We start from the raw sequence: 25141 nt of genomic DNA, 5'->3' as shown, positions 1-25141 counted from the left end.
CGGACGAGATTCCCCCCATGCTGTAGGGCTGTGCCAGAGACGCATAAGACTTGGAGCCCGAAGAGCGATGTGAGCGCACCGCAGCGGCTGGCCGTTGGCCAGGCTTCATTGGCCGCGGTGCTATAGACGGCTTCTGGATTCCCGCACCGATGATTCCAAAGGCCTCGCTAAGCGTCTGCGGCACTCTCTTTGGTTCAGGTTGAGGCTCAGGCTCACGGGAGGGGACTTGAGCGTAGGAGATCGGATTCGAAGCGCGCGGCAGGTATCTCAGCGGAGCGTTCTTCCGTTCCGGGGAAGCACTGATCCTGGACCCCATGCTAATGGCAGAGTCGCGCGACTCGGTCCTTGTGTGCATGAAGGAAACCGAGACGCGTTCTGGGACACCGTCGATGACACTCGCCGAATTGCGCCGGCTCTCCAACCACGGCTTTTCAGGTTCGGCTCCGGTGCTCGTAACGGTCGATACGGACGACTTGTTTCGCTTGTGCAGGGGTCGGGCCGTCAAGTTGTCTTCGAGGGGGTTCATATCGGGAGGCATGAGGCTGATCTTGCGGAACAGCCAACCCAACCAGGCGCTGGCTGAGAGCGAGATCAGATGAGTGCTGCCCGCGCCAATCGCGGTATAGAACACGGCCGACACGAAAGTCGGCATCAGGGCCTTATTGCTGAGGGCGATACCCCAGGCTGCCGCATTCTTATGGACGGTCAGGCCTCCGAGAACATATCCAGCCACGGCCCCCGAGTCCAACAAGACTCCGCAGAAATGGTAAGCCGCCGAGGATGCAGGCGCTCTGGCGTTTGCGTCTCGGGAGAGGTTATAGATGGCGTAGCTCGAATGCGCAATGGTGATGGCTTGCTGTGAAGGGTATGAGGTTAGATTTCACATCGTACTTGCGTGATGCGACATTGACACGAGCAATGGCGCCTGTGAGACGGGATGCATACCAGGATCCGCATTGCCCAAGCCGTCGTGTCGTCCACATTCGTAAATAGAGAGAACAGAACCAGCACGCCAATGGCAGCGACTACCTGCAGCACGCGCAGCACAAGCTGGAACCGCCGTAGCCAAGTGATGTAGACCTTGGTTCTGCCATCCAAGGGAGTATCATCGCCGAATCGATGCGGTAGAATGACATGGTAGCTGAACGGGACATCAATCGGCGGCTCTTGGGTCTCGCACTGGAGCAATCACACATACTCGGGATGGAGGTCGAACGAGACCATGGGTCCCTTTCGAACGGGCTTCTTCGGTTTCGGCTCCCAGCTGGCGCGGGTCACGGCCTTGGGGTCAAAGACAACCGGCGGGAATCTCGAGTTCTCGCGCGGCTGCGCATCGTACAGGAAGGGCTGCTGCGGCATTCTCTCAAGAGTCGTGGCGGCGCTTCCGCCCTTCTGCAAGCGCTGCGTGCGGGCTGGATGGAATGCTGCTGCTTACCCGAGCAATGGGGGATGAGGGTGAGGAAGAGGGTCGAGAATACCAGTCGCGCAAAGAGATAGACAGACAGCACATGCCCAGCATTGTTTCCAAATACGAGCCGCCGCTCTGTACGACAAACTGCCGTTAGCGCAATGCACGAGGCGCACAGCTGCTCCCTGCAGCATCACGTCTCTCTGGCGCCAATCCTCTGATTATCAGCGCCCCGGTTGCCACAGCAACGAGAGCTCGGAGCTCCGGCCGCCGATGCCGCCCGGCCGATCTGCGTTGTGAGAATGAACAAGTCTAAATCTCGAGCCGATCGATCTGCAAAGCCTCCGCCATCCGGTTAGACACGATGAAGGGATCTTGACTGTCCAACCCGGAATGGGCCTGTGCCGACGCCCTTCTTCATGATGCTTCTCACCTGTGGCAGGCCTGCTGCGTGGGCGCGCCGAAGCCTCTCTCTTGGGCGCCATTTCTCTGTCTCGCAATGTCTCTCGCGGCAGGCCGATGCTCCCTTTCGCATGGCCGTCGTCGGGTCCGGTCCCGCTGGGTTTTACACTGCGTATCGGGTCATGTCCAAGCTCCCGCAGGCGCGTGTCGACATGTACGAGGCCTTGCCAGTCCCGTATGGCCTTGTGCGTCATGGCGTTGCGCCAGATCATCCAGAGGTCAAGGTAAAGAAGCCGCTTGGCACCCCTTCTATGAGTCCATCTCTCATCTTGAGAGCAAAATGAGCTGACCAAACAACTTTTTACAGAACTGCCAAGAGAAGTTCGATGAAGTTGCTTCGTCTCCCAACTTCACTTTCATAGGAAATGCTTCCATTGGTCTTCCCGGACACTTGGAGGAGCACTGCACCATTCCTCTCAAGGTGCTCATGAGCCATTACGACTCCGTCCTCTTTTCCTACGGGGCGGCAGAGGACAAGAAGCTGCACATTCCAGGCGAGGCGTCTCTCAAGGGAATCTACTCGGCCCGCCAGTTCGTCGGCTGGTATAACGGCCATCCCGACTGCGGCCAGCTTGAGCCGGATCTGTCTCGGGCAGAGGAAGCAGTCATCATCGGCCAAGGCAACGTCGCCCTGGATGTGGCTAGGATACTGCTGGAGGACATTGATGTGCTGAGAAAGACTGACATCTCAGATCGAGCCCTTGCGCAGTTGGCTGAAAGCCGAATCAAGAGGGTTCACGTCGTAGGACGGAGAGGACCCATGCAAGTAAGCGGAACAAGCTGTAGGAAGAAAAGTCATCTTGCATGACACTAAACCTGCTATTCTAGGCCGCATTTACGATAAAAGAAGTAAGAGAGTTGATGAACCTCTCAGGGGTGGCTTTTCACGGCATAGACGACTCGTTGATACCGCCAGCTCTTGACAAACTTCCAAGAGCGGCCAAGAGGCTCATGGAGGTCCTTCGAAAGGGGACGGCAGCTCGCGCTTCTGACTCGCCGAGATCCTGGTCACTCGACAGCTGCCTGTCGCCAAAGGCCTTTGTGGGCGACAAGCAGAATCCTTCCCTCGTGGGCAGCACCGAGTTCTACGTGACCAAACTGGAAGACCCATTCAACCCTCAGTCATCCGTATCTCTCACAGAAGAGACGAGAACGCTGCCATCGGACATTGCGTTCCGCTCCGTCGGTTACAAATCGGTGCCTCTGCCGGGATTTGCCGAGGTCGGAATCCAGTTCGACGAGAAGCGAGGAGTCATCCGCAACGACGGGCTGGGTCGAGCGACACAGGTGCTCCCTGGACAGAGTGAACCTAGCGGCACTCCTCCCATCACATTGCCCGGCGTTTACTGCGCTGGCTGGGTCAAGAGAGGCCCCACGGGCGTCATCGCGTCCACCATGAGAGACGCTTTCCTGACAGGAGACGCTGTGGTCGAGGACTGGCTGTCAGGGGCCCCTTTCATAAACCGCTCAGCAGACGGCACGGCGGGGGGATGGGAGGCAGTCAAACAAGATGTTGGTGCTCAAGCAGATCAAGTGGTCACTTGGGACCAGTGGCGCCAGATAGACCAGGCCGAAACAGCTCGGGGGGCGACTAGAGGAAAACCTAGAGAGAAGTTCACCAGCGTTAGAGACATGCTCGGCACCATCAATTGAAGGGCAAGCTGGATCATTTTGTCCTTTATTGTATTGTAGTGTATATTGTAATGTATTGTACTATATCCTAATGGTTTATGAGCTCTTGATCTTCTCAGTCAATTCCGGCACCTTCTCAAAGAGGTCGCCAACAAGTCCGACATCGGCGACCTGGAAGATGGGCGCATCCGGGTCCTTGTTGATGGCCGCAATGACCTTGCTGTCCTTCATGCCCGCCAAGTGCTGGATGGCGCCCGAGATGCCGACAGCCATGTACAGCTGCGGCGCAACCACCTTTCCGGTCTGGCCAACCTGGAGGCTGTTGTCTGCATATCCACTGTCGACGGCGGCTCGCGACGCGCCAACCGCGGCGCCCAGAGCATCGGCCAGGGGCAGCATGATCCTGTCGAAATCCTCCTTGGACTTGAGGCCACGGCCGCCCGACACCACCTTGCTCGCCGTCGAGAGGTCGGGGCGATCCGACTTGGCCAGGTCCTCCGACACCCACTCCGAAGTAGCCTCCGCCTTGGCGTCCACTCCGCTCTCGATGGTGGCAGATGCGCCCTCTGGCGTCGCCGCAGGGAAGGCAGTCCCGCGGATGGTGAGAATCTTGATGGCATCGGTGGATTCGACGGTGGCTATGGCGTTTCCGGCGTAGATGGGGCGCACAAACGTCTTGTCGTCCTCAATCGCCGTGACGTCTGAGATCTGCTGCGAGTCAAGCAGGGCCGCGACTCTGGGCAGGACGCTTTTGCCAAAGGCCGTGTGGCCGGCAACGACGTGCGTGTAGTTGCCCTTCTTAATGTTTTCGACCAGCAATGGCGCATAGTTCTCTGGAAGGCCCTAGTAAATTGTTTGTTCGCGTCAGCATCAATTGGAGTTGAAACCGGGAGTTATGAACCGGGCTGCGGCATCCAGACGGACCTTGTCATATGCGTCATTCTCGACGGTGATGATCTTTTCCACCCCGTTCACTTTGGCGGCCTGCTCCGCGGCCGACGACACCTTGCTGCCGGCCAGAAACCCGTGGACTGGGCCGCCGAGCTTGAGGCCCGCGGTGATGGCACTGAGCGAGCCATGGACCAGCTGGCCGTCCCGCTGCTCCAGGATCGCCAGCGTCGACAGGGCGCTGCTTCGGCTGTACCTGGACGACACCCACCGCAGAGAGCGGCCAAGGGCTGCGTCCCCCCGCCTGGAGAGCAGCTGTCTAGTTAGGGGCAACATGGTGGATTGGTTGAGAAGATGCAGAGGTCTACGAGCATCGCCTCTGGCCCTGAGCAGTTGGATATACGAGTACTAGTAGTCTTCGATCACGGCGAGCGGCTGGACGCGGCCCTCGGTTGTAGATTCGGCAAGCCATCGCTGGGCTGCAAAAGATGAGTCACGTGGAAGAGGCCGACCAGCAGCGGCTTTATAGAAAGATACCTAGAGGCACTATGAAGAGCCGGGAGTTTTCATATTGCTGCATGCCTACCTGACACCAATCGTTGCGACAGTTGAAAGGTTAATTACCTAGGGTAGTAGGTAGTCAATAATAACGTAGAGGCCATGAATTGCAGGTAAAAGCTTCAATGCTGTCAATAACCCGGGTTTTGGTGCCTTTGACTGTGATGCCTCTAGTATCCGCGTGCTAGAGGTACCTAGTACCAACTTAAAGGTACCTTGATGGACGGGATCGTCACAAGATAATGAGATAAGTACCTACACGGTCAAGTCAATGTCCACCAAGGAAATTTGAATAGCACGTCCATTTCCATCGATTGACTGCCCTTGATCAATCCATAGCGCAATGAATTGCTCCATATTATTTCCTTATTTTTTTCAAGATTAAAATTGCCTCTGGGGTGAGCGTGGCTGTGAAGCCGTCACTGCCAGCGTCCATTGGCCTATCAAATGCCAGCATGGAAGAAACATGTCCCCTTCGCGACGTCGTGTCGAGGCTCTGCGAATGCGCCAACCATCTTTACCCTGCCTAGAGCCTGTGAACCGTCGCCTTACATAGATCAGCAACCTTCTGCCATTGTCATCATCACCACGCTTGTTTCTCCTGCAAGGCGTTTGGTAAAGAGGTGCGCTATGGAAGCTCTTTGATTGTTGTGCCATTTGACGTCTTTCTCTCTATCCCTCTCTCTCTCTCTCTTGCTGCATCCCCGGCCTCGCATATCCAGCTTCACCACCATGGCCGCCCTGGGCCGGCTGGCCTTCCTGGCCGCTGCAGTGGTCTTCCACCTGGTCTACATCTACTCCATCTTCGACATCTACTTCGTCAGCCCTATTGTTTCTGGCATGCAGCCGGTCTCCGTGGACCGTCCCGCAAACCAAAAGAGTCCTGCGGATCGACTGGTTCTCTTCGTCGGTACGATGATGCCACGGCTGCTGTTCTCTCCTCATTGGCTTGCATCTGCCATATCTCTCGAATTGAGCTGACTTCTGTCCAATAGGCGACGGACTGCGTGCCGACAAAGCTTTCCAAGCCTTTCCCGAGCCATATCCCGAGTCGGACGCAGACCTTGTCCCCAGACACTTGGCTCCCTTTATCCGCTCCCGCGTCCTCCACCATGGAACCTTTGGAGTCTCGCACACCCGTGTCCCTACCGAGTCCCGACCCGGCCATGTGGCCATGATTGCCGGCCTCTACGAGGACGTTTCTGCAGTGGCGACAGGATGGAAGCTCAACCCTGTCAACTTTGACAGTGTATTCAACAGGAGCCGCCATACTTGGAGCTGGGGCAGTCCCGACATCTTGCCAATGTTTGAGCGCGGAGCCGTTCCCGGCCGCGTCGATGCTTTTACGTATGCTGCGGACTTTGAGGACTTCTCCAAGGACGCGACGCACCTCGACATTTGGGTCTTTGATCACGTCAAGGACCTGTTCACTCAGGCGGCGACCAACAGGACTCTTAACCGAGCCCTTCGAGAGGACAAGGTTGTCTTTTTCCTTCACCTGCTCGGCATCGACACAACTGGCCATGGGTTCAGGCCGTTTTCGAAGGAGTATTTGCGCAATATCCAAATCGTCGACAAGGGAGTTCAGGAGGTGACGGACCTCATCCAGAAATTCTATGGGGATGACCGAACCGCATTCGTCTTCACCGCGGACCATGGCATGAGTGACTGGGGTAGCCACGGCGACGGCCATCCGGACAATACCAGAACGCCTCTTGTCTGCTGGGGCTCGGGCGTGGCGCCCCCTCTACTGCACCCGGGGAAAATCGCCCCGGGCCATGATGAATTGTCGGCTGACTGGGGCCTGGACCACGTTCAAAGGCACGACGTCGCCCAGGCCGATATTGCTGCGCTCATGGCCTGGCTCATTGGCGCCGAATTTCCAGTAAACTCAGTGGGCAAGTTGCCTCTCCCGTACATGGCTGCAAATATACGGGAAAGGGCGAGAGGTTTGCTGGCCAATGCCCGCGAGATTCTGGAAATGTACAGGGTCAAGGAGGAGAAGAAGCAAGCAAACGAGATGAGGTACAAGCCGTACGGTGCCTTTGCCGTAGCGGGGCTTACTCCGGCAGAGCGTGTGGCTCACATTGAGGAACTGATCGCACGTGGAAAATACGAAGAGGCCATCGAAGAATCGGATGCCCTCATCAATCTCACGCTGGAAGGCTTGCGCTATCTTCAGACGTATGACTGGTTGTTCCTGCGGGCCTTGATCACTGTTGGATACCTTGGCTGGATCGCGTACGCCATCACGACGGTTATCAACCTGTATGTGGTTCCCGTTCCCACCGCACCCAAACGCAACATCTCGACCGTTCTTGGATTCTCCTCAGCCTTGGCCGTACTCTACGCGTCCTTTATCGCTTCCAAGTCACCCCCTACGTACTACGCGTATGCCTTCTTCCCCGTTGTCTTCTGGGAAGAGGTCTTTGCGCAAAGGGGCAACCTGCGAGAGGGGGGGCGGTTGCTCTTTGCGCATATTGGTTCGGCTGGCCAGATTGCAGCTTTCATTGCGAATGCAATCATTTACTGTGCTATTATTATATCTCTGGTGAGACTTCACTTTGTGCATGGCACCTCGACCCGTTTCTGACTTGAACTAGGCCCTTGGGTACATTCATCGCGAGATCCTAACTGGCCTTTTCATTCTGGGGGCGATATGGCCTGCCACGTGTGGCATGTCCTTTGTCCGCTCAAACGCTCTGCTCAGCGCCGCCTGGGCCATCTCGTGCTTAATCATGAGCACCTTCACACTCCTCCCAGCAATGAAGCTTGAGAACGTGGATTTGATGTATGTTGCGAACCCCTCTTGGCGTGTATTACTGATTCTAACACACTCGATTAGTGTGGGCAGCGGCGTCATCATGAGCCTGGTTGGACTGTTGTATATGATTTTTGAGCCCTTCGTACTGTCCGACTTTTCCTCTGTGGGCGCCGAGTTCAACAAGCATACAAACTCCCTGCTCAGCAGGGTGGCAACTGGTATTCAGGTAAACGACTCTCAGCTTCACATCTCGGGTACACATGAAAGGCGCTGACACTATTCTCACAGGTTGGCCTCATTATCCTCGCTACAGTAGTGACTCGGTCCAGCGCCCTGTCAATCCAAGCCAAGCGAGGTTTGCCCTTGGGGAACCAGGTCACGGGATGGGCCGTTCTGAGTATGTATCCAATGAATGGTGATGGAGCTGAGGACTGTCTAACATAAGAGTAATAGTTGCCTCCTTCCTGACTCCATTGCTCCACCGACTATCACCCAACAGCAACTTTATGCACCGCCTTGCCATGATGTTCTTTACATGCGCTCCGACGTTCATCATCCTCACAATTTCGTATGAGGGTCTCTTTTACGTCGCTTTCTCGCTTTTGCTTCTCATTTGGGTGCGTCTAGAGCATCGTCTCGAGACGTTTGGCGCAAGCCAGAATAGCAGTGCAAACGGATCCGCGAAGACCGACAAGACCATCTCATATCGGCCGTTGCGACTATCTGACGCGCGCGTTGCCCTCTTCTTCATGGTGCTCCTCCAGTCAGCATTTTTCAGCACCGGAAACGTCGCGTCCGTCTCGTCCTTCAGTCTGGAGAGCGTAAACCGGCTGATTCCAGTATTCGATCCCTTTTCTCAGGGAGCACTGCTCGTTCTCAAGATTATGATCCCGTTTGTCCTCATTTCGGCAAACCTCGGCATCCTAAACACGCGGCTCCAGGTGGCGCCGTCAGCATTCTTCATGGTGGTTATGGCAGTCAGCGACATCCTGACTCTCTACTTCTTCTGGGTCGTCAAGGACGAGGGGTCTTGGTTGGAGATTGGATCCACCATCAGCCATTTCGTGATTGCCAGTCTCATGTGCGTGTTTGTTGCCCTGCTTGAGGGCGTCAGCGCCTTGTTCATCAGTGGCATCGATGTTGGCGTGGCTTCCCATCCAGGTCTGAACAGCAAAGTGAACGGCACAAAGGATCGCAAAGAGGTGCAGAAATAGAGCAACGGGTGGCGGTGCCCCAAAACGAGGGATACCAAGCGGCGACCAAGATCTATTTCTGCAGATTTCAAGCCATAGAAGAACAATCGTGTATTGATACATATGAGCTATACCAATTCCCTTTTAGTCGGGAAACTATGGATGGCTCCATCATGATTCTACGATTTAGATATATATTGTATTAGACTTAGAGTGTAGTAGAGATACATAATTTTCGGAGGGGGCTGACTATCATTTCACATCGTTCAACTTTCTCTAGAGTCTACGTTGTTGGACTTATGCCGAGTTCGTCGGCCTTGTCTCTTACTGCCTGTATGGCCCCCTCTGGATCTTTCTCATCTGGGTTACGTAGTTGCCAAGCCATGCATATCTCCAAAGCTTTGCCCATCCAAGTGCCGGGCGGGATGCCCAGGGCCTTTGCCAGAGCGCGCCCGTCAATGATGCGCTTCAGGTTCGGAGCATCGAACACGTCCAGCTCGGCGAGGTGCTTGAGAAACCTGTCCCATCCGTGAAGAAACTCGTCGCGAACTAGGATTTGTGTCGGTCAGTAGTGCTTCTCACCAAGTGCCATTCCATTCGACGTTGTGAGAAAAGCTTACCTTTGCTGTCTTCCGCGGGGAACTTGTCAAGCTGCTCCATGGCATCAACCAGCATCACCCCCAATACTTGAAGCTTCCAGTGCCCGCCCCCTGCGTCCCACTTCCTGATGGCCATGCCGACCGTGTCCCGCTCGTGTATCGTCGGCGCGGATTCGCACACTGCCTTTTTCAGCGCAAGTATCTCCGCGCGATGCTTGTGGCAGGCCGCCATGACGGTCGTAAGCTTGTTCGAAGCTTTGAAGCCTTCGCGAGCAATGACAACAACGGGAGGGGGGGCGTTTGCCTTTTGCTTGCGCCCGGAGCGATCTTCTACAGGGATCCAGGGGCTGACGGCAGCAAGATTCCACGCCAAATACGTGCTGTCGGCGTCCTCGACCAGAATCCGGCCTATCGACCCAGGTTCTTGATCTCGTAACACCTCATCGAGACAGGTGTACGCAACGTGCCATCGGGATATGTCAGGCATCTCCACATCTTCCTGCAGAGGGTCGCTGAAAATGGCCTGGTAGAGATTGAGGCGATCCAATAACTCCAACGCCACCCGGGGAGTTTTGCCTTGTTTGCAACTACTGTCAGTATGGCCTTCGTGAGACTGGAGAGACGACTAGACGTGGACGACGGCTCGTACGTACCCTTCAGCATCTTTTCCAACTCCACGCCAACTCTCTCGCGGCTGATCTTCTTCCGTAGCGCTTCCAGAACTCTCTCATCGCTCATAAACTTTTCTGATGTCTCATCTATGGTAAAGCCCAGACGAGAAGCAAACCGAATCAGACGCAGTACTCTCAGGGGATCGTCCATAAACGTCTGGAAAGGCTCCATGGGTGTCCGTATGACCTTGGCCTCCATGTCTCGAATGCCGCCAGTGAAATCCTCAACCTCCTCCGTGTGCAGGTTATAAAACAGGGCGTTGATGGTGGCATCGCGACGAAGCGCATCTTCCTCCGCCGTGCCAAACTCCATCTGCGGGTTGCGACTGTCCTCGGCATACGTCTCCTTGCGGAGGTTGACAAAGTCCAGGTCCATGCCAAACAGCTTGACCATGGCGGTCTCGAGATGCTTGGACTTGTCCGGGTTGCTTGCAATGTGGTGAAGCCGCCCAATGTCGCCGGGCAGAAAGCCATGCGTCTCGACGGCTTCGGGCCGCTTGCAATACTCCGAGAGATGCTGCGCAAACTGCTGTCCGGTCATGGCATTGATGGCGACGTCGATGTCGTGGCTCTCGATGCCCAGCAGCCTGTCGCGCACCCAGCCTCCCGCCCAGCGCAGGATGACGGGCTGGCCGAGCTTGGCCGTCGAATCGATGAACTTGGCAACGTTGACGAGCAGGAGGCGAAGCTGCTGCTCGCGCGGGGTGAGCTGGACGGATCGAGCTGTCGACATCTTGGTGATCTTGGTGGTGGTGGTTGAGCTTGTTGTTTCTCGTAGGAATGCGCTGAGTTTCCTCTTCATCATGAGACGAGGGCTGGAGAGTCGCGACAACATGAACAGCTCAGCGGCATACCTTTCTGCTGGATCTGCCGTTAGTCATTGGCCATGATGCGGAGCATCGACTTGAAAGCCCTGCGCAATGGAATTGGAGGGGTGAGTAGTTTGAGTCACAGGAGGTGAGTGTATGAAGTTGGTAATGATACAGAGCAATTCATTATCAGAAGCTTCTTTTTCGAGGTCCGATAAAGCTAAGTATGCGGGATGGACCTACCCTAGAAAATTCGGGGTAGCTGGTGGGCCACTGGAGAGAAGGAGCGTGGAGCTACGATGTAGCTGATACATCACTTGGTGGAGAACTGGGTAATCATGGAAAGAAATGAATTGACATAGTAATCGTATTGCATTTAAAAAGTGTGTAGTCTCATCAAGTAGACTAGGTACCAGGCATCACTGTATGAATCATGTGTAAGAGTCACAGCTGAGCAGCTAGTACACAGAATGTGACGTCATGCCGCATTGGAGTCCATCGCTCTAGTTGAATCAATTCTATCTGACAACTTCAACTCGTGATAATATCGTATCCTCTCAAATGCTCTCTCATTATTCAAGCAGGCTTCCGAACGCTGTCTGCCCAAGAGGGCATGATTTCCCTGCAAACCGCCTCGTAGTCCTCCAGCTTCTGCCCCTTGCCGCTCAGCCCCAACGTCGTCCAAAACATGGCCCAGTTGCAGCCGGCCAGCTTGCTGGTTCCCACCGAACGCTCAAAATACCACTTGTTGACAGGATTGTCCTTGCGGCTCCTCCAAAGCACGCCGTCGGGGAAGCAATCCCGGACCATGGCGTTGAAGATGATGTCGGCCACCCCTCCGCTGCCCTGACGGCTCCGTAGAACGGCAAACTTGTCGAGATACGGCACGAAGCGACCCTGCTCATAGGCTGTACGAGGGTCGACATGGCTGGGTTTCTCCCATGTCAAAATGGCACATCCTTCGTACTCTCCCGCAATGATGATGCCGGCCAGGTTCTTGTTCGTCCGCTCCAAGTAGTCATCGACGTCCAGCTTGCGGCCGAAAGAATCCTCAATCAGAGCGACAAGCCGCGGCAAATCAATCGACTTGTCTGTCAGCTGCAGACGACGCTCGCCAGGCGCCGGTGGCCTCCAAGGCTCTGTTCTCGGATCGGGGTAGATGGCCAGAGGCATGCCTCGCTTGACGAGGGTCGCGTCAATGGACTCTCCCGTCCCCAAAGACGCCAGTTCCGGAGACTGGATGCGCTGCAGCGGCAATGACGGAGAGTAGACCGGCTTGTCGGTGAGGAGATTGTGAAGAAGGGGATTCTGTTTTCTGCGGGTCGTGACCATGCCGTCGAATCCAAACTGAAAGTCGCCATTGCGCACCGGAGAGAGCCCCGAGGACGAGACGGACGATGTGTTGGCTGCTGCGAATGGGGTAGTGATGAGAACAGAAGCTGTCTCCGGCAAGAGAGAGAGGGTATCCTTTGCCAACTTGAGATTCTTGGCATGTGCTCTACCGGCCTCCTCATGTGGGCTGTGTGCCGGGGCTTGTGAGCCCTCGTAGCCCCCTAGATGGTCCAGGAGCGTGTCGTATTCTTGCTCGAGGTTCACAAATCGCTGGCAAACTCCAGGACGACCAGGAACAGGAGTGCCGCCGTATGTGTCGAGGATGATGACTCTCTCGACGGAAGCGAGCGGCTCGGAGCCTTGTCCCGGGCTTCCGCCCTGGCTGCGGCTTGCGTCTCGTTCAAACTGTATTCCCGTAAAGTACCTCGTCAATGCGAGAGAAGTTCTTTGAGCGTCAGCAGGCGCCGGAGTAGCAGTCTCGTCATTCAGCGCAAGAGACGGAATGACGGCAATCATGTCATGCTGAAGTGCCCGATTGAGGATACCATAGTCCTGGACATATATGTCATCCCAAAAGGGAGACGGCGTAGGCCCTTGATAATGAGAAGTGCCGACCAGTACGTTTTCCACCAGCCGAGCACCTGGTTTGCCAAAGGAATCAACTGCCTCACAAAGCCTCAACGCCTCGGATTGAAAGGTGAGGCGGCTCTCTCCCACATCACAATCCACCACGACGACACTCAAGAGGCCAAGGACCCGAAGCTGAGTCAGTGTCTTGGCTATCCCGTGTATTGTGTCTGGCCGTAGCTGTTGGGGGTTCCGCAGAACCACAATGGCCACGTCAAACGGCCGCTGGGCGTGAACTTGCCTGGCAAGAGCCTTGTGCTGGTGCTCAACTGGCTTCGATTCTGTCACCGGAGGAGCGGGCTTTGGTAGAGCATACTTCTGAAGATAGCCCTTGGCATCTCGCCTGGTGGCAGTTGACTCTAAGACAGATACAATGACATCCTGCGGCGGTGTTAGTTGCCTCTCCAAGGCTAATCGATGGCAATCGAGTAGATAGATGAAGCTATCATGAACCGGTGACAGCTCTCAAGGTAAGCAACTGGATACACACCCGATCGAACATCTGTCGCTTGGCCCTAGGCGGCGTGGGCGAAGAGAAGCTGCGAGTTGCAGCTGGCTTTGGCGAAGGACCATTTGGTGGTGTAGTCGTAGTCGTAGTCCCTAGCGTGCAGATTGCCGCCCTATTTCTGGCTACGGAGCGAGATGAAGCCGATGAACAGCGCGAGGCCAGTCGTTGTCTACATGCGAGAATCCCATGATGGGGGCTGCAAGAGTTGATGTTGGCACGGCTCCAGTGTACGGTAGAGGCCATGCCGCATCCCTAACCACCGGCGGGAAGCTTGGACGAGGCTGCGAATCCAGTGAAAGAGCCTTGAGTTGCAATTGTCCACTATCCAGTAACCGCAGTCACTCCCAGGAAGACATTATGAGAGGTATCTTGCGGGGGAATGAGTTGAAGAGGTTGAGAGCTGGTTGAGTCAGTGAGTGAGTTTGTGGGACGTGTATGAGAGCAGAACAAACAATTTTCTAGCAGCCGTTGTACAGGGCAGAACGAGCAAGCAACACTGAAGGTAAGAAATAGACAAAGCAACGACTCGTTAGATTCAATAATTGATCAAAGTAACAAGGCTCAACCAGAGGATAGATTCAAGGCATTGTAGGTAGTTGATATTGAAATCAAATTGATCTTGATAAGAAATTCCCTGAAGGTGGAGATGCAGTGTGCTCGGCGTCAAGTACCGATACTGCGAAAATACAGTGCCAAGAGACTTGACTCGTGTGTGACTCTTTTGCCGTTACCGGCCTTTTCTTCCGAGGCATGTTATCAATGCTTTATAGCGGCCAAATAGTGTTTGATTTGAGATCCAGCTCTTATCCCAGGATGCTGATAATAGTTCTCTTTCTTCAACTCTACGACCATCTGATCTCTCTACATGAATTTCGCCTGAACCAAGCTTCACTAAATCTGAACTTCCCCAAATTCCGTCCCGTCTGCCAGATGACTGTTGGAATTAGATTCATCTTCTCCCCCACACAAGACGCAACTCATCTGCCAATGAAACACCACGATCCATCCTCAGCTCGTCCCTCAGCCACGCTCCTACAGACACAAAAACGCCTCGCTAATCAAACCGTGACTCACGCCGCATGATTCCTTTCCCTTTATGCATTGTCGTTGCCGTGTCGTGACTTGCGCTTCGTATTTTGAGGCTTGTGATTGCAGGATGGACGTCTTGGAGCAATCTCCAGAAACATGTATTTATTGCGCCGCATGAAGGAGGGAAGACGATGCAGTTCTCTCTCCCATAGCCTCAACACTGTTGTTCACAGCTCAGTTCATCAGCCAATTCATGAATAATACGCTCCCTTTCTCGAACCAGTCTGTGCAGAAAACCACATCTCCAATGGATTACCTGCCCAAGGAGGCCACTGCTGGGCAGTCCTTTGAGGCATCTCACGATACCGCACTCTGTCTGATACCTCCGCCCCAGCTTTGGGGTCCCGTCAATACGCTCCGGTCACTCAATGACGAGAAATTCACAAAGTGGCCGCCTCATGTCACTCTCATCTACCCATTCGTCAGGCCGGAAGCTCTCCCTGAAGTGACCGAGGCGCTTTGCCGTTCTCATCTCAGGCCACAGGACGATGACATCTCCATCAGCCTGGAAGAGCCTGGAGTCTTCTCGCACCGTCGACGGAGCAAAACAGTCTTTATTCGGCCGAGTCCTGGACCAGAGGCCGATCGTCTATCAGACATGAGAGACCGGATACACCGCTTCCTTGGATGGCCCAAAGGCAGAGACTATCAGCCTCATATGACGCTCGCCCAGAGCGAGGACGACTCCACATCGTGGCACCAGTTTCTCCTGGAAAAGGCACGGCTTTTGACGCCGCTGACATGGCGCAATAACCAGCTCGCAGTCATGATACGTGATCCGGCGTCACCCGGCAGTTCGGGAGGTTCTCGGCCGATGCGGCTCTGGGGATACATCGATCTGACATCTCGGTCTGTCGTGCGCGACTCGGCAGCCTTGGCTGCAATTCCCAGTCTGCCAGTGGATGCTTCTCTGCCACGAGCCCAAGCTACCTTCTGCTTCAACGAAGAACATGAGTTGTGGGAGCCTCTACGAGGTCCAATCACTGACACAGCTGCTGAACCGACCTCTCTCACCCGGCTTGTCGTCGCCTCATATAACGTCATGGCTGAATTTGACTGGCCTCCGAGTTCCTCTCGTTATCCTGCCCTTGTCGGCAATATCGTGTCCGAACGCGCCTCAGCTGATATCCTTGTTCTTCAGGAAGTCACAGACCACTTCCTCAGTTTCCTGCTGGAAAACACCAATGTTCGCTCACAATATCCTTACACTACTCATGGACCACCTAATCAGCATAGCGTTGGCCCTCTACCAAGCCATTCGAATGTCGTGGTTCTCAGCAAGCTTCCATTTCTGTGGGAGTATCTTCCGGGTGTTATAAACCACAAGGGCTTTGGGATTCTCCAGTTTCCCATGGTCAAAGTCGACAAACTCTCAGACCCTCCCCCGTTGCCCCTGGTACTGGCAGCTTGTCATCTTAGCAAAGGGCTGACGGACGCTGCCGTCGCCACGAAGCGAGATGAGGTGAAGAGACTTGTCCGGTACTTGGTCTCGTCGTTCCCTCAGCATCCCTGGGTGATTGCTGGCGATTTTAACCTGGCCTCATCTTCGCGTACGATTAATGGAGCGCTGGAAAAGAGCGACATTACGGAAAAAGGCCTTGAGTCTCTTCGAGAGATCGAGGCGGCACTGTCAGGAGCCGGGCTGCAAGACGCATGGTTGGCCTCCCGAGTTGGTCCTGGAGAATCCTCGAGCACAAAAGGCAATCATGAATCAACCTTGGAGCTTTACGAGGGAGAGCAAGGGGCAACCTTTGACCCAATGGCCAACCCCCTTGCCGCGGCTTCGAGTGGCGTTGACGGCGCTCGCCCACAAAGATATGACAGAATACTGGTCACGAAGTCTGCTCCGTTCAAACCCCGCGGATTCAACATGTTCGGTCAAGTCATGGACGCCAAAGAGTCTGCCTCTCAGGGACCTGCCAGTGACCACTGGGGCATCCGCTGTCTCCTTGCGGCGTCTCCTCACAATGCAGACGCTGCTGCACCACCGTCAAATGCCAACATGCAAGCCATTGGTCTACACAAAGCCGCACTCACATTGGGCAATTTCGAAGAGCTGAAAGACAGCTTGATATCTAGTGGCCAATTTCCCGCTGCTGCTGACGCAGAATCAAGAAACGAGGCAATAGCTCTCCTGAAAACGACTCTACTGGAGACGGATGCTGAAAGCGCTGGTAGCAGTATGCGCTCACAGGTGCAGCTTGTTCTCATCCCCGTGGGATCCTTTGGCCTCGGCGTCTGGACTAGCTCTTCGGATGTAGACTGCCTCTGTGTGGGAAACATTAGTTCCCGGACCTTCTTCGCCTTGGCCGTACAAAAGCTGAGGAAAGCCTCTGCAAGCGGTATCAAGATCTTACGTCGTGTCATGGCGAATACTGGGACGATGCTCGAGCTGGAGGTTCGTGGCATCAAGTTTGATCTCCAGTATTGCTCTGCCGCAGCCATAGCCCAGGGGTAAGAATTCGCATTCTCCCCCCTATCCTCCTGTCACTCTTCTTCCCCTCAGCTCGTGTCCGCTCTTTCGGCATCTGCTAACATATCCCAACCAGATATCCTGAAGTATTCAAACGACCCTCGTCAGATCCCATCTTTGCTTTGCCGCTCCAGTCGTTGGCCAAACTCAAGCCTGCCCGGGATCTCTTCTATCTCCGGAGGTCCATTCCCGACGTGACCAAATACCGTGTGGCACACCTCTTCGTCAAAGCCTGGGCGAAATCGAGAGGCCTGTATGCGGCAAAGTTTGGCTTGCTGGGAGGCATCCACATCACCTCTCTGCTGGTGCCCGTCTGCAAGGCACTGGCCGACGAGCCTGAGGCAGCTTCCACAGCCGATATTCTAACCTCCTTTTTCCACCACTACTCGACGTTCGACTGGGCCACAGGAGCGGTCTTTGATCCCTTCTACCATACTGAATTGAGATACCATCGCACATCCAGGGAGCCCCTTTGTCTCCTTGGTTGGCATGGACCGTCTCTGAATACGGCGTCCGGCGCCTCCATCTCCACCGTCAACGCCCTGGCTTCCGAGTTTGCCAGAGCAGCGGCCCTTCTTTCCCAAGATGGCATGACCTGGAGCAAGTTCCTCGGCGTGGGGCATTCTGAACCGCCGTCCAGTTTGATGGAGAAAGGGGCTGCTGATATCCTCGACTCATATCGAACCTACATCAAGATCAGTGCCCGCTACTGGGGGTCGTCCCAGCAAAAGGGCAGAAAATATTTGGGCTGGCTGGAATCGAGGCTGATCTCCATCCTCGTCGGTAAGCACATTGATTCAAACACGAGCCATTAAGAACCAAGTGTAGCAAATGCTAACTCTTGCCACCCAGACATCAGCCGAAAGACTCCGGGCATCGTGCCTCGCATCTGGCCAATTCGATTCACAGACGAGGAGCCATCCAGCAACAGCACCGAGGCCGAGAACCGGGAGCTTGCCGCCTGTTACTTGATAGGCCTCAAACGGGACGACACTGTTGCAGAAGAATCCGCGGCGAGTTTAACCACCGCAGAGGGGGCCATCCAAGTCATCATCCAAGAGTTCGAATCTCGCATCCAGAAGAGCGACAAGTACTTCGATGCGGAGCACTGCTGGGTGAGCGCTTCCATCACCCGTCGATCTAGCCTTGGTCCTGTGCGGGTCGCCCCTGAGCAGCTCTATGATTACGATGGCGCCGATACCGATCTTGACGAGGACGAGGACGACTCGGATGAAATCGAAAACGAGACAGATGGCGATGCTCTCGCCTCTAACAAAGACCCTCGCGTTTCGAAGACGGGCATTTCCCATGTCAAACCGCCCGGAGCAGGCAAACTCCGCACCGCAGTCGACGCCCTGAACCGCATCCGCTGGGATCCAGGCATGGACTCCGGCGACTATGTAGTTGGCTATGAAGATCGTTTCCTCGGAGCCCAGGAGAAGGCGCTGGACAACTGGCGCACCGAGCAGACGGACGAGGAGTTTATTCCGCAGCATCGGATTTTGTACTTTAAGCGTAAGAGTGATGGGGTCATTGTCTGGGATAGGAGGTCACGAGTAGACGCTATTTTTGGGAGTGGATGAATAGGAGTAGGTAGTCTGAGGTTGAAGTGATTGATTGAGTATTGATTGCGCTAGATATCTTGGTATATTAGAGTGAAACATTGTAGCTTGTTATATACAGGTGAGATTGGATGTCGCCATTTGTGCTCTTTGTCGCACGAAGCGTACAGTCGAATCCCCGTTCGCCGAGCATGCGTTGCCTGTGGATGGCAATTCAGCCAGGCTCTTAATAGGCCGCCCAAAAGCCGTCCATATTGCTGCGCGTCCATGACCCAGTGAGCAATTCCCGTTGTTGGCATCTTTGCCCCAGGGTTTGATCTTGAACTCAGCTCGACTCTTTCAACCATGCCAACGCGTGGTTGTTCGATCCCAGTAGGTGCTGAAAATGTACAAGCTTCAAAAATGTCATCTACTGAGGAATGCTCGGCGTTCATTGGATCCACCGCGAGATCAGTCGCGTCTCTGGTGTTCCTCATTGTAAAAGTTCTTCGTCCTAGCTCCTCAACACATCAAGATGCGAGACTCATGAACACAGCCGCAATCGACTGCTTGTCGTACTTGACGTATTTGCCCTTGCCCTTGTCAATCTCGTGGTACCGATCCCAGAATCGCTCATAGAGGGGCTGCAGCTTTTGCCGAATGTCTTGCCCAAACATTGCTCGCACCTCACGGTCCATGGTGTAAGACTTGTGCTTGGATACCATATCGTCGAAGGCGTTGTTAAACTGAGTAAACTTCTCCTTGATCTTGTCCTTGTCTTTGCTGTTCAGGCCCTTCACTACCGACGCCGAGTCGGCGGAGTCCGCATGGCCAGACGTTGGCCGCTTTGTTCGGTTTGTGTGAATGGTATCAAAGAGATAGACAGACAAGTCCCTGCAGATATCAGTGTACAGAACAGTGGCCTTCTTCCTCCACTGATCCAGCAGTTCCAGACGAGACTCAAGCAGGGGAGCCAGCTCCGAGTTGCGAATCGAATGATCTACAACCACAACGCTGTTGGCCATGAAGACGCCCAGCAGAGACTTGTTCCTGAGCAGCACGCGGGCCTTCTGGTCCAGAGACGTGAGCAAAGTGTCAATCGTGTCAAGGCAATAGTGGGCGAAAAGCTCTTTGCCATCTGCGCCAACGTCGAAGGAGGCCAAGCTCGGGATTCCCTCGGTTGTGCGGCCGCCCGCAGCAGCTCCGGCCTTCCAGCCACCGTCGCCAAGAGAGATCATGATGCTTGATATTGGCCCCAAGAACTGCACCATCGAGATCAACCGTTGCATAGTCTCTGCCACAATGGGACTTGCAGCTCCATCTGTTGGCAGTGTCTGCAGGTTGCCAATCTTCCGCCTGGTCTCTTCTAGTAACTCGGCGAGAGAGGACTTGGCAGTTTCACGGACAGGTTTCAGAGCGGCAGATAATGAGCTCTTGAGCTCGCCTGTGCGCTTGTCCAGGTTATTTGATAGACCAGAGATGATTTCGGTAACCTCGTATGCCATGTAGCAGTCGGTGGTAAGGTAGGTTTTGATGTGCGTGTTGAGTTCTCGCAGTGTTCGAGCCAGCTCGGTGACAGCGCCCTGGCAGGTTGCTTGCAGGATGGGGCCCCAGTCCTCTCGCTTGAAGATGCTGCAGATGTTGTCGTATTCGGCGAGGAAGAGGCCCTCCATAGCCTGCGTGTACGTCCCCATACCATTTGCGCCGGCCTGATATATATCCCCCGGGTTCTTCTTCTTGGAGGAGTTGATGGTGGCTGCGGCCAGATTGGCGAGGGAGGCAGATAGGTAGGGGCCCCGTATGTCGGCGTAGATCTTGGCAACAGGGGACTCGAAGCCGTTGGTGAAGTTGCCGGCAACATGCGAGTATACGAGGCCCAGCCGGGCAATCTTGTCTTGAGAAAGCACCGGGAAGGGCTTGTCTTTGGTGATGTAGTGGAGCGGCTCGAGGGATCGGGGGGTCTCGCCACGGAGGATCTTGTCGAAGTGGTTCTCCAACTGCGTGTTTCCCAGCTTGATGAGGCGGGTGAGGTCCGACATGGTGCCCTGGTTCGCGCGCAGGTTCGACGTCTGCATTTCCTTGTACGAGTTGCTGAGCCGCTGGATGGAGGCCAGGTAGTTCGACAAGCCAGCCTTCTCGGGGCCGGATCGAATGATCTGTTCCTCATCGTCTTTGCTGTCGGACGGCTGCCGCAGACGGTCGATGGCAGCAAGCACAGCTTCGACATCTAGCTTTCCCTACTTAGCACTTGACGCGAATGACGCTCGGCGGCGAGAAGTTGGAGCTGACTTTTGGAGAGCGTCTGCAGCCGCCTCGTCTCTCCGTTCAAGGGGGCGGCGACATCTCGAACGCTTTGGCCGGTAGCCTCGAGGCGGCCGAGCGAGGCCTGGATCTTCTTGGTCAATTGGGTGGTCCTGTCGAGCCGGGAGTTGAGCACGTCGACCTCCGCCCTGGCCTCCTCGTCGACGGCGTGGTACGAGCTATTGGACAGCGCCCCAACAGCCATGACGCGTGCAGCGGCGAATCGACGACTTGGAACTGGAGGATGCTGAAGGCGAGGGCCGCGAGTGTCATTGGCGATGAGGTACGAAGGTACGTACGGGGCAATAAGGTACAGCGTGCAGTACAGGGGATTCCGTACCTGGTACTTGGGGGAGATGGCGGCATGTGCGCCAGCCAATCAGAGATGAAAGACGTAAGATAGACTGCAGACCCGTCATACAGCATTCCTGATGTAACTCATCAGTGTTACTCTTCCTCTTCAAGTGAAATCACGCTGAAAGCAATGATTTTGTTCGTTCTGACTATGTTTCGTCATGACAATCTCCTGTTCACAATGTATTTTTTCTTCTATTATGTCAACGTCAATTCTTCGTTCACAAGCAGACACCAACTAAAGGGTTTTATACGTCAGAGTCGTCATCACGAGTGTATAAATTGCTATATTAAACCATCTACACCAGAAGAGCAAATCCGGCTCTACTCAGACAGTGACGTCAAGCAGCAAGGAGATCGTGTGGCGGCAAGCACACTCGATCTCGCCAACCCATCGCTTGCCGTCCAAAGAGACTATTCTGCGGGGTAACTGTAGAACCTGGAACCGCCCCGAGGCCTCCCGCCCAATCTACGGGAAGGAAGAGGCCTTCATTGACGACAGCTGATGCTGGCACACCTGCCGTGTAATGGCAGTGTCGTAGATCCCCCGCCATGAGTATATAAACTCTCGATTATCCACTTGAACCATGTGTCTTTGTTCGAATAACTGGAGAGATCATACTCGTTCCTGATTCCTCTTTATATCCGACCAAGTCATAATAAGGCATCAAGCAAGACAAAGGCGACATCATGCAGAACACGGAAAGCCCAGGACAGCTGGAGCAGCACCACCAGCCGCCGCCGAGCACAACCACCGCAGCTGAGGCCGGCGAGCCACTGATGTCGGGCGGCACCAGAGATCGTAGGCTTAGTGATGAATGGGGTTCGTTCTCAGAGTCCTCCAGATGCATAGGGTTGCCGTCGCAGGGCAATCGTGTGGGAAGACGTCGTGTGATCAAGCCGCTGACAAGAACTCAGATGCTGCCAAAGTGCCCCCGAGTCGGTTTCAGAAGCGCAAGGGCTCAATATATGCCACGCCGAGCTCGCGCGATGGCCACGTCGATAAGAACAAGGCCGAGAAATATTTTGCCAAGATTGCCGAGATGACAAAGGGCAGCAGCAAATAACTTGCCCTGCCGATATTGAAAGGGACCTCGATTAATGTCAAATAACGAAATGAAGCCGTCGAATTTTGGAAGCAAACTTGAAATATCTTTGTTAACATCCCAGCAAACTCCTCTATTATTTCTCTCCTTGTGATTTTAGTCATCGAGATTGTCAATATCAATAGCATCTGGGTTTGATGCCACCACCTCCTCTCTCGGCTTTGTGTCTTTGGGCCCTGTGCTGGCGGACACGAAGCCGTGTAGCGTCGAAGACTGCTTCTCCAAGGCCGCCATGGCATCCGTGGTGTCTGCGCCCGGGGAGCCCTCTGGCTTCTGGAGACTCCGTGCCAAAGCTTGTGACGCGATAAAGTTGACATCGGTGTTGTACTTCGCCTGGACGCTTCGCTTGATTCGCAGCATTTCCTTGAACGTGTCTTCGTTGCCATGCTGCACTTCGAACTGCTCCCACTTGGTCCAGAAATCCGCATTTGTTCGCGGATCGCAGAACTGCGAGGCATGCCCATAGATGGCTCTTGCTCGGTCGATCTCGCCCAGTCGCTTCTCCATATCGGCGAACTTGAGGCACATTTCCTTCGCTTCGTTGTCGGGGAGAGCCGTGATTGCTCGTTCGTAGATGGGTCGTGTAGATGGCAGACCGAAGTTAGAAGCCGACTTGGTGATGTAGAAATTGAACATGTCGGCCCGATCTTCATCGGCAACAGCACGCGTTGCTCTTTCGTAGATCCGCATTGCATGTCGGGCCAGGCCACGCTCCTCCTCCAGATTGCCGTACATGAGATAAATCGTCTTGGCGAATTTGGGCGGACAGTCCTCCACCGCCTGTTCGAAGAGATCCCGCAATCGTTCGATGCCAATCTTCCTATCGACAGCCTTGGTAAGGTACAAATTCCACAGCTCGAAGGCCACGGGATAGCTGAACAGGTCTAGGCCGCGCTCAAAGACCTTGAAGGATTCTTCGTAGTACTTGTGCTCTTCCAGGAGGTTGGCGTAATTCACAACTGTTTGGGGAGTCGCAATTCTGAGCTCGAAGATGCGCTCATACACCTTCTTCACCTCATCCAGCGTTGAAACGCTTTCCACAAGGTCCACGTAAAAACTCCACAGCTTCCAGCTCTTGTGCACTCGCTGTTGGGGAGAGAGGGTTTCGTCAAAGTAGTCGACGTTGGATCTCTTGGGCGCTTGAATAGCCTTGGCCATGACTCGAACCGCATCGTCGAAATTCTCGTTTCGAAGTTCCATCTCAGCCCATTCGATCCACATATCGGCGAGCTCTGCCACCGATTTGAACGGGACTTTGACGGCCTTTTCCATGATGATGCGAGCGTTTCTGAGATCACCGCCCCGTTCGTAGAACTTGGCATAGTTAGCCCACAACTGGTGAAATGGACCAACAGCCCTCTTCGGGTTGATCGTCGCAATCGCGTCGGTGTACGTCTGGACAACTTCGGCTTTCTTATCGCCCCAGAGAGCAACGCGCTTCTCCCACTCTGGCACATTGTTAGGGTTCTGTCGAAGCAGGACATCGTTGAGCAAAAATGGACGCCGGTCCATAAGATTCTCGAACCGCATCATCCGTATGTCGAGCTCCAGGTCTGCCTCCTCGTTATCAACACCCTTTTCTGCACGAGACGTGGAAGCATCCATCAAGGCCCCAATGATGGACTCCTCGAATTCGACATAAGCATCGAAGATGAGAGTAAAGTCCCGGACCGTCATGACGGTCGTGATACCCTCTTCAAAGACATCGCGCGCTCGCTCGAAGCTTCCCCTCCTAATCCAGTATGTGGCGAGGCCGACCCAGAGCTTTCCCCTCTGGTCACTAAACCGAATTATGCCAGATCTGATGATGGCCTCAACGTCGACTCCGTTCTCGTAGCTTGTATCGATATCAGGCGCATGCTCCACCAACATTTCGACCATCTCGCTCCAGAGCTCATAGTGACCTTTTCCGTGTTTGCTGGTGAACCGCGTATCGTTCAGGATGTCTATGTATCGTTTTGCTGCTTCAGTGTAGGCGCCCCTGAGGATCAGAAGCTCGATGAGATCCTCGGCATCTTCCGGATGAACTTGCATGTAGCGTCGCCATATCTTGACAGCAGTTTCTCCGGAAGCTGCGTTGGCAAAGGGAAGATATAATGACCATATGCGGTTGTGCTGGGTGATCGGTAGAGCTCGGAGGGCTCGGTCAAACGTTCGCCGAGTAAGTGTGACCAGGGGCTGCTTCATGAGAAATTTGAGGTACATTTCCCATATGACCGGCATCTTGTGTAGAAGAATCAGTGACTTCTCGAACAGAGCGTTGACTTTTCTAAATTCGGCGGCATGCGTGGCTGGGTTCAGTTTCGAGATATGTTTTACGCGAAACGTAAGGTACTGCCAATCAGTTAGCAAGAAGGCCACGGCATATTCGTGGATTGACAAACAAGTTTCCAGAGCTTGTATGATCGCGGCAGCGTCATACAAGCGCGCTCCATCACAAAAGCCCGTTCTATGACGCTTCCATGGCGAGTCTTGAATTCGATATATTCGAGCCATGGCTTAACACGTGTAGCGTCGCGGAGGATGTCTTGCTCGTAAACGGAATCTTCGTTCGACTGCAAAAAGAATTAGAAACTACCCCAAGCGGCGCAATTAGCTCTCCAAACTCACCACGAGATATAGATCCGGCTGCGCTTGCTGCTTGTCCACTTCTGTAGCCGCCATGGTAGCTTCCTCCTCTCTGGCGAGAGGCTGGAGAGGATGTTGCGGTAGTGGTGTTTGTCGCGATTATACAGTGAGCCCCATGACGGTGTGTTCTGGAAGTCGTGCTAGAGTCGGTACCAGTTTCCTCCCAGCTTGCAGTAGGCGACGCTGGCAAATGAGGCT

General features: G+C 54.5%; 9 protein-coding genes across 9 annotated transcripts; 4 read left to right on the top strand and 5 right to left on the bottom strand.

Moving 5' to 3' along the window:
* Window positions 1-314: 314 nt before the first annotated feature.
* On the top strand, window positions 315-3523 carry BBK36DRAFT_1107793 (FAD/NAD(P)-binding domain-containing protein; the record flags this gene model as incomplete). Its single annotated transcript, XM_024889293.1, has 4 exons — window positions 315-347; window positions 1924-2094; window positions 2178-2636; window positions 2699-3523. The coding sequence occupies 4 exons, from the start codon at window positions 315-317 to the stop codon at window positions 3521-3523; spliced, it is 1488 nt and encodes a 495-aa protein (XP_024754356.1).
* A 75-nt stretch (window positions 3524-3598) lies between these two features.
* Window positions 3599-4666, bottom strand: BBK36DRAFT_1101426 (electron transfer flavo protein, alpha subunit; the record flags this gene model as incomplete). Its single annotated transcript, XM_024889159.1, has 2 exons — window positions 3599-4345; window positions 4427-4666. Coding segments are annotated over 2 exons (987 nt in total), but the record flags the coding sequence as incomplete, so codon positions are not given.
* A 1014-nt stretch (window positions 4667-5680) lies between these two features.
* On the top strand, window positions 5681-8926 carry BBK36DRAFT_1108515 (PigN-domain-containing protein; the record flags this gene model as incomplete). Its single annotated transcript, XM_024889375.1, has 6 exons — window positions 5681-5858; window positions 5944-7499; window positions 7552-7739; window positions 7794-7938; window positions 8001-8109; window positions 8166-8926. 6 exons carry the CDS (start codon window positions 5681-5683, stop codon window positions 8924-8926), a joined length of 2937 nt encoding a protein of 978 aa, XP_024754354.1.
* A 262-nt stretch (window positions 8927-9188) lies between these two features.
* Window positions 9189-10908, bottom strand: BBK36DRAFT_1155810 (hypothetical protein; the record flags this gene model as incomplete). Its single annotated transcript, XM_024893866.1, has 3 exons — window positions 9189-9454; window positions 9526-10080; window positions 10158-10908. 3 exons carry the CDS (start codon window positions 10906-10908, stop codon window positions 9189-9191), a joined length of 1572 nt encoding a protein of 523 aa, XP_024754353.1.
* A 652-nt stretch (window positions 10909-11560) lies between these two features.
* Window positions 11561-13639, bottom strand: BBK36DRAFT_1176388 (N-acetylglutamate synthase; the record flags this gene model as incomplete). Its single annotated transcript, XM_024896018.1, has 3 exons — window positions 11561-13324; window positions 13434-13482; window positions 13578-13639. 3 exons carry the CDS (start codon window positions 13637-13639, stop codon window positions 11561-11563), a joined length of 1875 nt encoding a protein of 624 aa, XP_024754352.1.
* A 1148-nt stretch (window positions 13640-14787) lies between these two features.
* Window positions 14788-18596, top strand: BBK36DRAFT_1176384 (hypothetical protein; the record flags this gene model as incomplete). The annotated part of the gene is made up of 3 exons (XM_024896017.1): window positions 14788-16994; window positions 17090-17796; window positions 17866-18596. The coding sequence occupies 3 exons, from the start codon at window positions 14788-14790 to the stop codon at window positions 18594-18596; spliced, it is 3645 nt and encodes a 1214-aa protein (XP_024754351.1).
* A 488-nt stretch (window positions 18597-19084) lies between these two features.
* BBK36DRAFT_1108905 (exocyst complex subunit) lies at window positions 19085-21060 on the bottom strand (the record flags this gene model as incomplete). The annotated part of the gene is made up of 2 exons (XM_024889418.1): window positions 19085-20781; window positions 20844-21060. 2 exons carry the CDS (start codon window positions 21058-21060, stop codon window positions 19085-19087), a joined length of 1914 nt encoding a protein of 637 aa, XP_024754350.1.
* A 929-nt stretch (window positions 21061-21989) lies between these two features.
* Window positions 21990-22276, top strand: BBK36DRAFT_1108681 (hypothetical protein; the record flags this gene model as incomplete). The annotated part of the gene is made up of 2 exons (XM_024889387.1): window positions 21990-22032; window positions 22128-22276. The coding sequence occupies 2 exons, from the start codon at window positions 21990-21992 to the stop codon at window positions 22274-22276; spliced, it is 192 nt and encodes a 63-aa protein (XP_024754349.1).
* A 135-nt stretch (window positions 22277-22411) lies between these two features.
* BBK36DRAFT_1155805 (hypothetical protein) lies at window positions 22412-24979 on the bottom strand (the record flags this gene model as incomplete). Its single annotated transcript, XM_024893865.1, has 3 exons — window positions 22412-24649; window positions 24700-24870; window positions 24926-24979. 3 exons carry the CDS (start codon window positions 24977-24979, stop codon window positions 22412-22414), a joined length of 2463 nt encoding a protein of 820 aa, XP_024754348.1.
* Window positions 24980-25141: the final 162 nt, after the last annotated feature.

This window comes from Trichoderma citrinoviride (genome assembly GCF_003025115.1).
Source record: "Trichoderma citrinoviride strain TUCIM 6016 unplaced genomic scaffold BBK36scaffold_1, whole genome shotgun sequence".
Lineage (NCBI taxonomy): Eukaryota > Fungi > Ascomycota > Sordariomycetes > Hypocreales > Hypocreaceae > Trichoderma > Trichoderma citrinoviride.
This window is presented reverse-complemented; position numbering and strand designations above follow the sequence as displayed.